The 14,836-nt window shown below is 47.9% G+C and overlaps 6 protein-coding genes across 6 annotated transcripts; 4 read left to right on the top strand and 2 right to left on the bottom strand.

Moving 5' to 3' along the window:
- Nucleotides 1-969: 969 nt before the first annotated feature.
- On the bottom strand, nucleotides 970-3,432 carry LACBIDRAFT_307963 (uncharacterized protein; the record flags this gene model as incomplete). Its single annotated transcript, XM_001886428.1, has 9 exons — nucleotides 970-1,062; nucleotides 1,126-1,259; nucleotides 1,352-1,785; nucleotides 1,843-2,052; nucleotides 2,115-2,517; nucleotides 2,581-2,672; nucleotides 2,728-2,863; nucleotides 2,922-2,958; nucleotides 3,013-3,432. The coding sequence occupies 9 exons, from the start codon at nucleotides 3,430-3,432 to the stop codon at nucleotides 970-972; spliced, it is 1,959 nt and encodes a 652-aa protein (XP_001886463.1).
- Nucleotides 3,433-4,387: 955 nt separating this feature from the next.
- Nucleotides 4,388-5,356, top strand: LACBIDRAFT_332019 (uncharacterized protein; the record flags this gene model as incomplete). The annotated part of the gene is made up of 7 exons (XM_001886515.1): nucleotides 4,388-4,478; nucleotides 4,584-4,663; nucleotides 4,721-4,796; nucleotides 4,856-4,903; nucleotides 4,950-4,970; nucleotides 5,026-5,046; nucleotides 5,118-5,356. 7 exons carry the CDS (start codon nucleotides 4,388-4,390, stop codon nucleotides 5,354-5,356), a joined length of 576 nt encoding a protein of 191 aa, XP_001886550.1.
- Nucleotides 5,357-6,125: 769 nt separating this feature from the next.
- On the top strand, nucleotides 6,126-6,508 carry LACBIDRAFT_307961 (uncharacterized protein; the record flags this gene model as incomplete). The annotated part of the gene is made up of 4 exons (XM_001886514.1): nucleotides 6,126-6,207; nucleotides 6,263-6,276; nucleotides 6,343-6,346; nucleotides 6,405-6,508. The coding sequence occupies 4 exons, from the start codon at nucleotides 6,126-6,128 to the stop codon at nucleotides 6,506-6,508; spliced, it is 204 nt and encodes a 67-aa protein (XP_001886549.1).
- A 671-nt stretch (nucleotides 6,509-7,179) lies between these two features.
- LACBIDRAFT_307960 (uncharacterized protein) lies at nucleotides 7,180-7,469 on the top strand (the record flags this gene model as incomplete). The annotated part of the gene is made up of 3 exons (XM_001886513.1): nucleotides 7,180-7,309; nucleotides 7,369-7,382; nucleotides 7,437-7,469. The coding sequence occupies exons 1-3, from the start codon at nucleotides 7,198-7,200 to the stop codon at nucleotides 7,467-7,469; spliced, it is 159 nt and encodes a 52-aa protein (XP_001886548.1). The 5' UTR covers nucleotides 7,180-7,197.
- A 473-nt stretch (nucleotides 7,470-7,942) lies between these two features.
- On the bottom strand, nucleotides 7,943-10,184 carry LACBIDRAFT_332018 (uncharacterized protein; the record flags this gene model as incomplete). Its single annotated transcript, XM_001886427.1, has 6 exons — nucleotides 7,943-8,050; nucleotides 8,095-8,158; nucleotides 8,212-8,291; nucleotides 8,457-8,474; nucleotides 8,600-9,586; nucleotides 9,870-10,184. 6 exons carry the CDS (start codon nucleotides 10,182-10,184, stop codon nucleotides 7,943-7,945), a joined length of 1,572 nt encoding a protein of 523 aa, XP_001886462.1.
- Nucleotides 10,185-10,955: 771 nt separating this feature from the next.
- LACBIDRAFT_307959 (uncharacterized protein) lies at nucleotides 10,956-11,171 on the top strand (the record flags this gene model as incomplete). Its single annotated transcript, XM_001886512.1, has 1 exon — nucleotides 10,956-11,171. One exon carries the CDS (start codon nucleotides 10,956-10,958, stop codon nucleotides 11,169-11,171), a length of 216 nt encoding a protein of 71 aa, XP_001886547.1.
- Nucleotides 11,172-14,836: the final 3,665 nt, after the last annotated feature.

Raw genomic sequence — 14,836 nt, 5'->3', positions numbered from 1 at the left:
GGGGGCTTCAACGTGGTAGGGGGTAGTTGTGGGAAGGTGCTCACCTCGATATATATATAAAACCTCTCCCATCTCACGGCCCTCACCTAGGCCACAAGGTGTACGTGCAACCACTGCATTGAATGCTTTGCGGGCTAATTTTAGCACAGATCACGTGTGTCCTAGAGATCGCTGCACGATATTCATCTCCGCTCATGTGCACGGCTCGACCCAAGAGGTGTCAGATCAGTCGATCTGCTACGTGAATGATGGCGAGGGGTACCCAAGCTCGACCAGTCTCTCACTGCGTTGCTCCAAGGTCTTTTCCTCCTTATGGTGGTTGGCATGTTACGCTATCAGCAAAGCTACAGCTTGGGAAAGGATTAATCAATACGACCTCGGATCTCCGCCCAGGCTGGGATGCTCCATCGCCTAATGTCTGCGGAATGGCGTTCCGATTTCCAGGCGCTATGGAGGTGTTGAGAAATTTCAAGGGCGATGTTGAACCGAAATCCAAGGTCTTTTGAATAGGCCCGTGCGTCTTCTACAGAGTCGACGCCTCCTCGTCCGCAGACTGCAAGTCCGAGTCGTCTGAATAAGAAATGGAAGACTATTTAAACCAACTCCAATCGTTCATCATCATCTTCGTGATGTGCAGTTCGTTAGGCACAATCTATCAAGGCGGCAGTTTAGGGTGTGTGCTCTGGGGTTGGTGTCTTTGTCTCTTATTGGGTGAAGGATGGGTCTCGACATCAAAGACAAACTCAATGTGAATTCATAGTCAGAACTTCCGGGAATCTCCTCTACATCACATGTATAATTATTCGACAAGTTCCTGGTTTCAATCATGGACGATATAGAGTTTGGACGATAAATCTAATGACATCTTTAGATACGAGTAAACTCAACAAAACGCTCAGAAAGCAACGCAGGGCAAACTTGAACCTGTGCGGCACAACATATATATGGTCAAACGCTGAACTTCCACGCTTACATCCTGCAACTTACATTCCAATACCAACTGTCGTCGGTCTTGAATTCAGGCAGCCCATTTGGTGGTCCATCAATCGGAGCACCGATCCGCTACCGCCCCAACAATTCAAAAAATCGTAAAAAATGGAGAGAAAAAGAATCATTCAAACTCACATGCGGTACAATGCTATGTTTCGATTTCAGCTTAACGCCTGCTTTGCGAGCCGCTTCCTCAGTTCCTTGTTTTGCGAGATACTGATGAAACGCAGTGGAATTGTCATGAATTGCTTCCAAATATTTGAAAATAACTGAGATTCGACCCGGATGCAAGTTCTGATCGATCTGGGAGGGGGGGGAAGAGTGTCAGAGAGACTGACTTATCGATTGACGGTTTACCGACTTCCCTTTCCCATTTGTATCAATTGCCTCATAAGTTTTCCCACCTCCGCAGGACCGGGTCCACTGTTGTGTTGCTTCGGGACCCAGTTCATTGAATATCCAATGATAGTCGCGCATTGGTTGGCTTTATTCAATAATGGGGAGAACTCGGCCAGAACGTTCGATATCCCGAGGTACTCAGCGTCAATGATGTTGGAAACATCGATTCGGTCAAAGGTGGTGTTCTTTGGAAGGCCCTGAGACGTATACGTGCCAGACTGGATGTTTTTTGCCAGCTCTCGTGCGTCCTGGTTGAACATACGGAAGGATATTTTAAATTTCCTGATACGTTCCGCGAATGACCGTAACTGTCCAGAAAAATAAAAGTATAAACAACCATAGAGGTCGGAGGATTGCGCCCCATGGGCTTTCCCAGCGGCGATGACATCCTCAATGCTTCAGATGAAGATTGAGCAAAGAGAGATATCAGATACTGTATATTGAATGACCTACTTCCACGATTCAAGGGGAGTGGCCAGATCATCTTGCAGCCAACGGCCGGAAGAAGAGAAGAGGTACTTGTTTGGTGTATTGAAATGGTTGTTTGCAGCGCCAAAGGGGAGTACAATTCCAAAGCGACGAAATTCCAACGATGCAAGACGATGAGATGGCTTCAGGCGGCAATACCCGCGATGATGCCTGTCTTCTCGCGTTGGCTCAAACCTTGGAAAATATACCATTAGCACGTCTCCTCTTGGCCTCCAGGAAGGGATCACCTGACGCGCCGGATTTCAGCATTGGCATCATTGACGTCTAGGTCAAACTTCATTGCTTGAGCCAGCACCCCCACAACTTGTGCCGTCATTTTCCCAGCCATGATAGAATTTTCGCCGAGTCGTAACGAGAACAAATCTTGTCCTCTGATCAAACCAGTTAACTGCATGATCGCCTTTGCATGAACGATTTGATCTTCCCCTCGGATGAAAGTAGAGCCCCAAAGGTGGAGTGCTACATCTGCTGCTTGAGCTATTCCAATTTCGTCGGTCATGGTGCCCAAGATCATAAGCAGTAGCATGTTTCTAAGGACTATCATTGGTTCCCGATCGTTCAAGACGATAGTCAACTCTCCCGAATAATCATCTGGCAGCTCATTGACAGTTCGGACCACATTCCGAAGGTCCCCGGATGCTGCGGACACGATGATAAGAAATCAACAACCGGTTTCATTTTATTTAGGTAAGGGCGGCTCACCAACATAAGCTAGACTAAGATTCGGTAAGTTCCCAGATGCACCCTCGTTTTTTGGAAGATTGAGAGTATCGAATGCGGGAATATTGCCCCATCTGTGGAAGTAGAATTTGATATATAAATGCAAACTTAAAGTACGGGAAAGCTTGCATGTGCAGACCCAAAGCAAACTGCGCCTCTTTTTGAGGTATTTTCCACTCGGTGGAACTTGTCACATATGTCGGGTCCCGCATTTCGCGGATCCATGCTGGCTGCCATGTTGGCGAGCGGATGGGGTCCTTACAATCTTATCGAGAAGGAATACTATGAGAGCCGCAACAAAAACAAAAAGTAGAATACCATACCCCGTTTATGAACGCGCCAGTGGGTTCGCTGGCATTCCTAAATAAACTGGACTCAGATAACATACGGAGAGTAACCACGGTGTGAACATACTTTTGAACAATAAGAGACCAGGTGACACTCACCACACGTCAGCTTTCCGTCATTTCGACATCCCCAGTTCTCTTCAGCTTTGACGTTTGCACAAGGCAGTCTTTCAAGCGGTTTATTGTCGGCGGCCGTGGGTTGAAGATATGTGAACACCCAGTCCAAGTATGCCTGGCCGAGATTGTGTTTCCTAATGATGTCCGACAATATCGTCGACTCTCGAGTTTCACCACGACCATCACCATCTGGAGTCCCCAATGCACTAGGTAGCAGTTTCAGCGTAGTGTGATCTTTATCAGCCTCGAGGTGGGCCTGTAAATATTTGACCAAGGCGATTTCCTTATCCCTGGCGTGCTCCGACTGATCAAGCTGATCAGAGAGTGACTGAAGTTTGACTGAGATGTCGGCTGATGGAGGTATAGGCATGATGAGGAGAGATTTCCCCTACGTTTGCGGATGGGCTTGTGGGCGGCAAAGCGATGAAGAAGAGAGGCGCATGGAAAGTAGACGCCGTTCCCCTTTTACATAAGGTTCTGGTTCAACGTTTGACTTCTTTCTTTGGGATCCGGACTGAGCGCCAAGTGAGTCTTTATCCAAGTACGAGCGCAACTCAGGTTGACACGCGTAAAAACTCACCACATCAGCCATTGCATATGCACATAACTAGTGAGTCAGGCGTACCGCTGTGAATCGTTTGAACGGCCAACTTTCGAAATTGAAGAGGGACAGTCACGTGCGCACACAAATTTGCAGCTCCGCAACAGCTCCGCCGAAAAGAAAACCTTCCTAGAAAATAAGACACCTCTACCCGTTTCTTTTTTTCGAAGGCTAGATGATAGCCCAGAGATACTCTTAGAGCTTGAAGCCTGAGCTTGAACGTTTGAACTCTCACTCGACGGAATTCACCTTACGATTGGCAAGTTCCCGCCATGCATGCACCCAGAAACGCGTGTGAGTATTATTGGAGTATTAAGTTGTTAAACCTGAACGTCTTTTGAAGATTCCGAACTGGATTTCGGTTCAACATCACCCTTGAAATTCCTCAACACCTCCAGGTTGTATTCATCAATCCTTTCCCAACCACCCTGATTCCTCAACGAAGGAAAGACCTTGACACTCAAGAAAGACTGGAAAGGACCGCCTGGAGACACATGAAGTGAGCAATGCGCGTGAGCGGAGATGAATATCATGAAGTGATCACATGTGGTCTGGGCTAAAATTAGCCCGCAAAGCATTCATGCGGTTGCACTTACACCTTGTGGCCTAGGTGAGGGCCGTGAGATGGGAGAGGTTTCTTTTATATATTGAGGTTAGCACCTTCCCGCAACTACTTACGCCCTACCACGTTGAAGCCCCCCCGATTCCCGAAGTATCCTCCAGGATGTCCGATCTCCAGTTGCTTTTGAATTCTCGAAATGTCAGACTTGTAGGTGAAACTGATGCTGTCCACAATTTGGAGCCAGCCTCTGACGGTGAGCTCTTATTCGCTCTACACGATTAACGAGATTCCAATAAAAGCTTTGGATCAGCTGAGAATTTTCCGCCAACTGGGCGGCGGTTTAACTTTTGGGTTACAGTCAAGAATTTCCTGTCTCGCCGCCGTACTATTATTATAGTTGGCGGTGTCGTGATTGGCGTGGCTGTCTGCCTGTGCACTGTAAGCATTGCGGTGTGGGGTTTTCCTTCTGTTTCAACTGAAACTCTTCATTCACAGGGGTCTAATCCGTTGACAATAATTGTTGAATGGTCGAAAACAGCTCTCAAGTTCATCTCGCGGCTCTTGGTAGTAGGTAAGTAAGGGCTTCAAGTTTAAGGCAATTCATCAAGTCCTCAACTCTCGCACTTGAAGGTCGCGCACATGGAATACCTGTCAGAGTTTTGGAGCGAGCCCCTGATGGTGAGTTCTCAATTGCTCTACACGATTGACAAGATTTCACTAAAAGCTTCGGATCGGCTTTTGGCAGGTAAGTACCGACACTAAGTTGACGGCAACCACCTGCTGAAATGATTGTTATGCAGACGGTAGTACGAATAACGAAGGTACGCATCCGATGCCCCGGTAATTACCGCACCAGTGCAATTCATTCAATCATCAACTCTCGCACTTAAAGGTAGTGCATATGGAATACGCGTCCAAAGAAATAGCTCAGTTCGTATGGAGGGCAGGAATGAGTTTGACGTCTCTGGGTCTCAAAATGCTACTGGGATAGCCGTGGAAGACAGCAGCAGGGTCGAGATGACAGCTAGAAGCGATACAAGGATCCGCGTCAACGGACAAGACGTGACCAGGCAGACCGGTGGGTCCAAACGGGAACTTCAGAAACATGGTAACCTGATATCCATTTCATAGTTCAATAAAATCGTCTTCATTGCCCCTACTTCGCGTCACAAGCATGTAATAGTGTAACAACTGGATATGAACAGCTCAGAACCTTCAGGAGACGTTCAAGTTCGAGCCAACAATTTGGGTTAGATCCGAAGAAAAGCAACGGCCCAGTGGCCCAAATCTGATATCTTGTCTCCGCTCACTAGTGCTCACTGCAGTCACCTCACAGGCGTCGTCCGACACCAGTCTTTGTTGCTCCCAAATGGTTATATGCTGCATGTGTCTCCAGGCGTTACTTCATGTTTTTTTCCTGCTCCACTGTCAAGATATCCTCCGTCGTTATGCAATCAGGGAGTTCGGCACCTAACGCTTGGGAGAGCTATTGGGGGGCATAACCATGACCTGGAATATTTTCCCAGCCTGGGATGCTTATTTATTGCCTATTTTCTGCGTCGGTCGTCCTGTCTATAGGTGCTTGAAATTTGGGGGCATCGAAAGTTTCAACAACAACATTATTCGGTAGCCTAAATATTTATTTCCACACCCCATTTGCTCGAACAATGTATGTACCGGTACTCCTGAGCGTTGGTAGAGCCTTTGTTAGTCTTATCTCCTTGCGCATTCATCGCGGTGGACGCGGTCGAGTTTCTCGACCGGGGTTTACCAAACATTTATTGACCGACGCCGGGTGATTGCAACAGCTGGAACAATTCGCGGGATGCCAAGAGTTTCCAAGGGAATTTTGTGCTTATAACTTCGCCATCACCACGCAGATCCCTAAAACGCATTTTCGATGTACAAAATCGCCATTCTCGGTCTATCTTTCTTCATTCAAGTACTCGCGGCTCTCGATACTAAGGTTTCTTGTATAAATTGTCCGTGGACGTCTCTCTTGGTTACTCATTGACGGCTAAATTTCGTTTGTTTCAGGCAAAAGCGATTCGGTAAGCCAAGGGTGTTCGTATTGCTTTTAGCCCGCTTCTGATCAGTTAAATTTCGATCCATTTCAGGACTGTGAGTTCATATTTCGCATATTTGAAGTCATTTTTAGAATCTAAATTCACGACGCTAGGTCACTACGACATGAAGTGCTGCAAGACAAATAGTCCAGCGTGTACATCGTCTTCCAGGTCACGTCTCCCTTGTCTACTATTACCTCCGGGTATCTTGACCTGACAGCGAATAATCATTTAGATGTGTACGCTTGCCTCCCAAGGCAGTCTGCTGATTGGTTATTAGGTGACACCGGGAATTGAGATGGCTGTCAAATTTTTATGCTATGCGAACAATATGCGACTAGTATGTAATACGGTAGACTTTGTGCGTTAGATTAAATCTGATCTGCTCACGCTGGGGATTTTGCCGACATCTGAGATGCGTTATTGCGAGTGCGCAGGAAATTCTATCCTCTTTGGAACTATACATTTGTTCATAAATCCTCTACTCGTACTGGAGAGTCTCCTAAAAAATTGGAGTGCATACCTTGAGTTGACCGAGAGTGAATTTCTGTATCCTTGAGCTGGATGCTCAAAATCCGAGCTCATCAACCTGATCTGCCGCTCACAGCGGAGCCTTTTAAAACGCCATTTGGCATGCTTGGATCCAAGGACAGCCTACTATTCACAGACTTCAGGAAGAAAGGGGAAATCGTGGAGTTGTCGACAGGATAGCCATCTTGAAAATGCTATAGTCCATCATGATGATGTGGCCAGTTTGGCTTTGAATTCCATTCCGTTAGGTAATCGTCGAGCATCGGCCTCTTGGCGAGGCTCCACATCGTTCTCTTTTCTCCGTCATCTTGGCTTGGCTTGTGTATATAAACTGTGGGCGAGTCGTTAGTAGTCTGTATCCGAACCTCAGAAAAAATGCAGTTCAAACCACTGATTGCCGTCATCCTCTTCTTCGTCGCTCAAAGCATTGCCGCTCCAAATCCCACCAAGGAGACGTATGGAAGTTCTAGCCCAGAGGAATACGTTTGTGCGTCAATTTTGAAATTAATACTTCTGAAATATACCTATTTGATGACATTATTACAGGTACATCTGATTTGGTGAGTTTTATTCCTTCGCAATCTCTGATGAAAACACTGAATTGCATTTTTCAGCAATGTAAAATTTTGTCTCTTTACCGTGATTGAAGGTTTGATATTGACGATGGCTTGTAATTTAAGGCCCTAAAGGACAGCACTGTTGCGGATTTTCGCCTCTTCACATGACGTGAGTCTCTGACCAAATAATTCCGCATAGTCTGATATGGTCTAAAACAATGCAGCTGTCTTCCTTTGGGCACCGTTTGTTAGATTCAACAACTTGGGGTGGATATGTAGATAATAATTTGGTCATAGTGTGGCAGTTCTCTGGCGGAATATCGGGGAATTGGTAGATGTTGATTATGCTCCTGTCGGACAGATTCAGTGTAAATAGAAATCCGAGGAGGATTGTGTTAACCAGTATTTAAACGCCATGTTGAAGGACCAAATACATTGACGTCGAATATGTACTTGAAATCGTCGTGGGTAAGGTCAAGCGCGGGCTTGGGAACGCATATACCAGTGTTCTATTGGCTCATAAAATGAGGGAATAATTCAAAAAAAAACCCATCGAGGGTAACTTATGGCAATAAAACTTGAGATGGGACCAAGCCAAGACCGAGCTCTTCGTAAACCAGCTTGAGCGTCTTGTTGACGAGGTCAGTATCCGAGACGTCGCATTTGTACGCCTAAAGCGAGCGTCTGGCGCGAGCGCAAGAAAACGATCCCAAACCTTGACTTTAACGTTGAACTCTTTCGAGAGTTTCTCTGCTATCTCAGGGGCGTCTTTGGAGGACCTTTGAACCGAAACAAAACAAAGAATTTGGTTGAATATATGCGTGTGACGGACCTGTAGATTATCGCGACATTTTCTCCTGCTTGAGCAACGGCCCTACTAAGCGCGTGTCCACCAGTGACGAGGATACTTTTCTCTACAAAATGAAGGCGAAGTTAGAGATAGTATAAGTGCAACGGATATGTTACTTGCAACGCTGATGCTGACGCCGCTTGGCATTGCTGAGGAGCGTTGAGGGACGACCATTTCAAGTTGTCACATGAGGTCATTGTCGGGAGAGCTGAAATAGACAGGCTTACAACTGCTTCCCGTGAATTCTACGCGATGAGTAAGTTACGCCCAGACAAAGAAGCAAACTATGCGCGATGAATGAAACGTAGATTGTGCCCAGCCCGAACTATTAGTCTAATATCGCTAATCTGGCCCTTTCCTCAGCACGAACATCCTTGAAAGCCCAGATAAAACTTTTCACTTGCTCCCAAGACCTGGATTCGTTCGAATTTGGGACCATACTTCCAAGGCGTTTTAGTCGTGGGAAGAGGTTGTCTAAACACTTCGCAGCCGCCAACTCATTCCCCGCAGCAGACCACCCAAACGACACTAATTCCAAGCCGTGAGATGAGGTAGGATGCTGAGAGGGATGAGATGGCATTCCCTTATTAAAGTTGACGTAGAGGCTAAGGGATTTGAGATGAGGACAGTACTTGGCAAAATCGATCAAAGCTTCGATCGATGGCCCTTCCGGCTGTAGGCGAACCTCAATGCGGAGAACTCGCAGCATTCTCCAAGATTCCGCAATGTGACGACAAACCGCGTCCGTCAGTGTCGAAGTGGTTTGATGTTGCTTAACCTCAAAACGTTCCAAACCTTTCAACTGCCATAAAGACCCAAATACATCAGTCAGCGACAAAACATTATCGAGGGCGCGTTTATCTTCCAATGAAAACCCCCGGAGGGAAGTCAACCATTTAGATTTGGTTGCATCCACCAGGAGTTTCCACTCAGCCGCTGTTGCAGATCCGCTTCCACCTGTGAGCACAAGGAAAGAAAGGTCCTTCAACGCGGCTGATTCAACAGCGGTGAGAAACAGCAAAATAAGTGATAAGGATCCAGCTATGTCCAACGACAATAGTGTGCTGAAGGCGCTCGGGATGGATGTAAGGGGGGAGCCTTGAAGATCGACAGTAAGATGGGTTAACTGCGTTAAGCTGGAAATCCATGCAAGAACGGTGTCGTCAATCAGCCGCCCCATTTGTGTCAGAGACAGAGATCGAAGATTCGTAAATTGCTTGACAGGTTGAAGAGATAGCTGAGTCACCGCGCGGCCATCAAGGCTTAGCGATTCAAGGGTGGGCGCATCGGAAGTCACGATGTACAACATCGTCACTAAGATATCACTTTCTTGCGATATACCTCTGACTTCTACATGCTGCAATGATGCAGACGACAGCAAAAAAATTGCAGTTGAGAGTATCGAGCTGGATGAAAAACAAACGTGGCGTAACTTGGGGAATACGGGCCTCATAGTTTGGCCTAGACGATGAAGGGTGCTTGGAGAGATGATATCCGCGGAATCCTCCTTTATCTTCAGTATCTTCAACCGGTGAGCGTAGCTCTCGAATCGAATCCAATCTGCGTCAAGGATGGGACCATGAAACATCTACACGTCAATCAACCAACAAATCCAAGAACCACCGACGAATCAAACTCACAGGAACATGCATACCATCAAGCGTTTTGTAAACGGGAAAAAGCTTGAAGAAAGGCGTAAGTGAGTGCATGTTCCGCCACAGGATGTCCAAGGCAGGATCGACGAAAGCCTTCCAGGATAACGCAGCCCACAGCAACGGCTTCTTGCCGTTGCCGGGAGTAGGCTGATCCTCATCCAGATCGACATCGAAATGTTCAAAAATCACCCTGAGAAGGTCGACGTTCCGAAGAACCTCACCTGCCGGGCGAGAGGGCTCGACTTGACTCATCTGAAAGGTTTCGAGTTGCAAACTCTGAGGTTGAGACGGCGTATCCATGGTAACTTGCCGCAAACAGAGCGAGGAGAGATGGGATGAATGCTGGAGGAGCAATAGCGAATGCTTAGCGCTCAGGACGAAGGGTTGGGAAAGAGGGGTCCGTGCAACTGACGCAGCGTGCCCGTCGAGTAGGCCCAGCCTATGCACACACAAGGCCACGTTGGTTTTCAGCTATATATAAAGTAAAGTATACGCACAAAGAGCGAAACGCCAAAACCCCCTCTATTTCCACAAAGCGAACTTCATACGGGCCTTTTCGTACGAACGAACCACCTGGAAGACGATCATAGGTTTATGAGGATTGGAGTAGGAGAGACTTGACTGGTAGGATTTGTGGTAGAATTGACGCAGGGATGGTAAGGTTCATTGTATCGGTGAGAATTGCAACGGGCCGAAATCTCCTGTTTGTTGTGTCGACGTGTTTATCATCCTGGACAAACCCAAACAACCTACGCTATGTTGGTTACTTGTCCCAGCTTGTCCCTTCATAGACATGCTTCAGAAATTCAAACCTACAATTACTTCTCTAAAATCAAAGAACCTTTGCGTTAAGTTTGCTGGGGGTTTACTTTGAGTTTTTTTTCATTGTTTTCTCATTTTAAATCTTCCGTGATCAGATCACAAAAATGCTATATACTATTGGTCATTGTTGAAACTCAAAAAGTTGGGAAATGATATTTTATCTCACTCCCATATCCTCAACAGGAAAAACGGGCGTTTAAATTTAGAGACGAGATAAGATAAGTTCAAAATCACGTGCAGGCTGGTGTCATGCGGCACAACTGCCTCATTTCGGACTTCAATACAAACCAATATGAACCTTCTCGGCGACAGGAAACGACGCAAGATCGATCTTGGGGGGGCGTTGAAAGTCGCCGAGCTTCTCGAAGAACCATGAGGACGATTTTTTTTTTTTTTTTTTTTTTTTTTTTGAGTCAAATTTATAGTCCATTGGGGCAGAGCCCCATGTCAGACGTTACATTCTAGTAAACTACCTACGGCCCCAATGCCGTTTATGCCTAACCCCCAGTAGATCCCCTCATGCACTGGTGGAGGCACGCCCATGGCGATCATTCCCCCAAAACCAGCCCGGCACGGAAACACCGTTTAGAGGGGCATCCTATTAACATGGGCGGGGTAGTTACGTCATTCCCCCATATGTTGTATTCCATCTGTTAGGTGTTTGGTCTTCCAAGTACCCGATCGCGAGCGACAGGCACAGCTTTAGGGATGAGCGTGATTAGGCAGAGAGAAAAATCGGTTTTTGTGTTCTGTCGCGTGACGTGTTTCTTCCTCTTGAGCTGTGTGATGCTGGTGTTCTTGTCTTAATAAGTCTTGTGCTTGAGGTCCGTAAGCTGAGAGGCGGATAGTGAAGAAAAAAGAGTGTGGTTTTGTGGGTGAGCCCGCTGGCCGGAGCCAGCTCTGCTGTCGAGCCTTGATCTGGCGTAGTACTTCCTATATGAAAAGAGACGGGGCTACCTGTCAACCTTCCTCGGGCTCTAAATGAGTTACATCACCTATTGCGTTGCCTAGCGTAGCCTTGAATCTGGCAGTTCTCCCAACATACTTGAGCAGTTCCTTTATGCCATCCATATCCTCCAAGATTCCCTGCAAGTCCCTCGAGCGCCGGCCTAAGGCTTTGTCCATGTCATAGCGTTCGGCTGCGTATGTCTGACACTCGAAAAGATAATGAATGACCGTTTCCACTACTGACCCATGCCCTGCCTCCCAGCAGCTCGCGCAGCGCCTGACGTCTGATCTGTTGATGCGGTGTAAGTACCCGTTGAGCGGTATGTGCCCCGTTCGGAGCTGTATTAGCAGACTGGACTGTGACCGAGAGAGTGCGTTGCTGATCTTTCTAAACTTGTTGAAAGGGAAGGCCCGATCGATGTGTTGGAGCCTCGCAAAGCGCGGCGAGGCTTTCCATAGTTTGAGCCATCTGACCTTCTGACCTTCTGCAAACTCCTGTTTCGCCGCCGCCACACTGATAGGCAGAAGCTTTCGGAGAATGGGCGGTAGCTCCTCTGGCGGACTCGACTCCCCCTGCACCGCTTTCTTTGCCTCCTCGTCTACTCTCTCATTGCCCGCTACTCCTTTATGCGCTGCTATCCACTTCAAGGCAAACTTGGTGGTATCTGTGGTGTTAAGCCTGTTAGTGCCGTCATCCATGACCTCTGTCAGTCTCATGTACTCCAGGACCAGATATTGTCCTGGTCCCGAGTTCCTCGCTCCCGTTGCCTTGATGAAAGCCTGACTATCAGAATAAGTAGCCACCTTCGCCTTCCCTACCTCTGATCGACCTTGCAGCATCCACGCCGCCAGTATGGATCCTACTGCTTCGCCTTCAAATGTGGTGTGCTGCTTGATCGACCCTAGATGAAAACATAAGATCTTTTCCGGTTCCTCTGTCCCTTTCCTGTACAACACCGCTGCCGCTCCAACCTTTCCCTCATAGCCTGATCCATCCGTGTAAATCTTGATGTCTGAGTTGTCGTTCTTCTCCGCCTTAATTGAATCTTCCTTTGTATCTGCAATTGTCGTCGTGAATTTGCTCTTGTATGTCGGCGGTTGAGGTTCTGGCGTGATTGTTTCATATAGATGCGGCTTGATCTTGTAGCGCTCTATGAGTTTCTGGATAGGAGTGAGGTGCGTTTTTGCCGGCGTGTGGCTGTATCGTTGTATCATTTCTCGGGTGGGGTGTCCTGCTGGGAGGGATGCTGCTCGCACCATCGCCGCATAGCAGATGCGTTCTAGCATAAGGTTAGCTGGTAGTACACCGGCATGGGCGTCCAGGAGATCGTTGGGAGATGTCCGTAAACCCCCTGTTATAGCTATGCATTGTATCTTACCCATTGACTTCAGAGCCCTGACTGATCCGCTGTTGTTCCGTTTGCCTTCCTTCTTGTACGGAGGTACAAACCAAACGTCCAGGGCATACGTCATCTTGGGGACTGCTACCGAAATGTAGAGCTGTCTCATTAGCCTGGGCCGGATACCTAAGCTGGTACGAGTTAGCCTTCGAAACATCAACATGTAAGCTGTAGCCTTAGCCATAGCCTCATTCTCTTGGATCTTCCACCTCAACTGATAGTCGATGTGGACCCCGAGGTACTTGTAGCTGTCGACTTCCTTGATTGCCTTCCCCTCCAGGCGGAGTGTTGGATTTGGGCGGTCGGTAGGTTGCCTTGGCCCCGGCTGACAGTGCATCACTGCCACCTTACTGATCTCGAACTTTGAGTTGTGGTCTTGTGCCCACTCGAGGCCACCGTCTCTTCTTTCCATAAAGTTCTTGAGCGCGCGTGTTGAGCCCTTGAAAGTCTTCGCTGTTGCTATTACCAAGGCATCGTCCACATATCCTATTGCATCCTCTTCCAGTCTTCTCAGAGCCTCTAGGAGATCAGCGTTGTATAGGATGTATAATAGCATGGAGATGGGATCTCCCTGCCCTATGCCGTTCGTGATTGAGATGAGTTCGGAGACAAAGTCGTCGAATTTAAGCCTTGTCTTCCTGCCCTTCAAAAGCCGTTCGATGAACTTGACGTATGTTGTTGGTACCCGTCGTTTCTGTAAGTTGTGAATGAGTCTGTCAGTGACCGCATTTGGGAAGGCCCCCTCGACATCCAGGAAGAGGACTGAGGCGACCTTTTTCTTACCCCATGCGGCCTTAATCTTGCCCACAAGGTAATGGATGGCGTCCGTCGTTGTGCGACCTGGGCGTCCTCCGAAGTGGGTGTCTGGTAGCAACGCGTTCTTCTCAACCAGGTGGGCTATGTCCTCCGCAACAATGGCTGTCAGTACTTTTGGGATCGTGCATAGGAGCGCTATTGGCCGGTACGCCTTTGGCACTTCGTAGTTCGGCTTCCCTGGCTTCCTCAACACTGCTGTCGTGAATTCCTGCCATCCCTTGAAGTAGGTCCTCAACGTGAAGATGCCCCGAAACAGGTGTACCAAGTAGTCCAACAACTGTCCCAGGCACTTCTGGAGTACCACGTTCGGTATTTCGTCCGGGCCGCAAGCCTTGAAGGGCGATAGTCTTCTGATCTGGTGTGTAATCTGTTCCTGTGTGATGGGTGGTGGTGGTGGGAGCGGTTCTGGGTATTCATAGTCGTCCGGCGTCCTGGATATGTCTGGTTTCTTGGGGAAAAAGACCTGTGCTAGCACCTTGGCCTTGCCGTCATTGGTGTTGATTTCCCTGATGAGCCTGTTGTCGTCTTCATCGATGACCTTGAGGGTTGGGATACGCGATTTGCCTCCGTCTCCTATTGGTTCCTTGAAATAACGGTTGGCCGTCCACAGATCCACCTCTGCTGCATTCTCCAAGAAGTCCTCCCAGTGTCCGCACTTAGCCTCTATGATCGCCTCGCCGTATTCATCTCTTGCCGTTCGTAACTCTGCATGAGATTCGTGATCTGGCGAGGCTCTGAATCTATATGCTAAGCGACTTAGCTTTTTCATGTTGGTTTTCCGTCGACTTAAATCGCTATTCCACCATCTCTTGGAGAAGGGGCATGGTTTGTTCATTGGAACCCTAGTGCGAATCATATCCTGTAAAGCCGCTGTCAGCTCCTCTGCAGCCTCCTTAAACTGCTGCTCCGTCCTAAGTATCTGAGGGGGCGGTATCTCGAGTAATCGGTCAGCCAGGTTTTCTTGGA

The sequence above is a fragment of the Laccaria bicolor genome, genomic scaffold (assembly GCF_000143565.1).
Source record: "Laccaria bicolor S238N-H82 LACBIscaffold_38 genomic scaffold, whole genome shotgun sequence".
Lineage (NCBI taxonomy): Eukaryota > Fungi > Basidiomycota > Agaricomycetes > Agaricales > Hydnangiaceae > Laccaria > Laccaria bicolor.
Note: the sequence above shows the minus strand (reverse complement) of the source record. Positions and strands in the feature narration are given on the sequence as shown.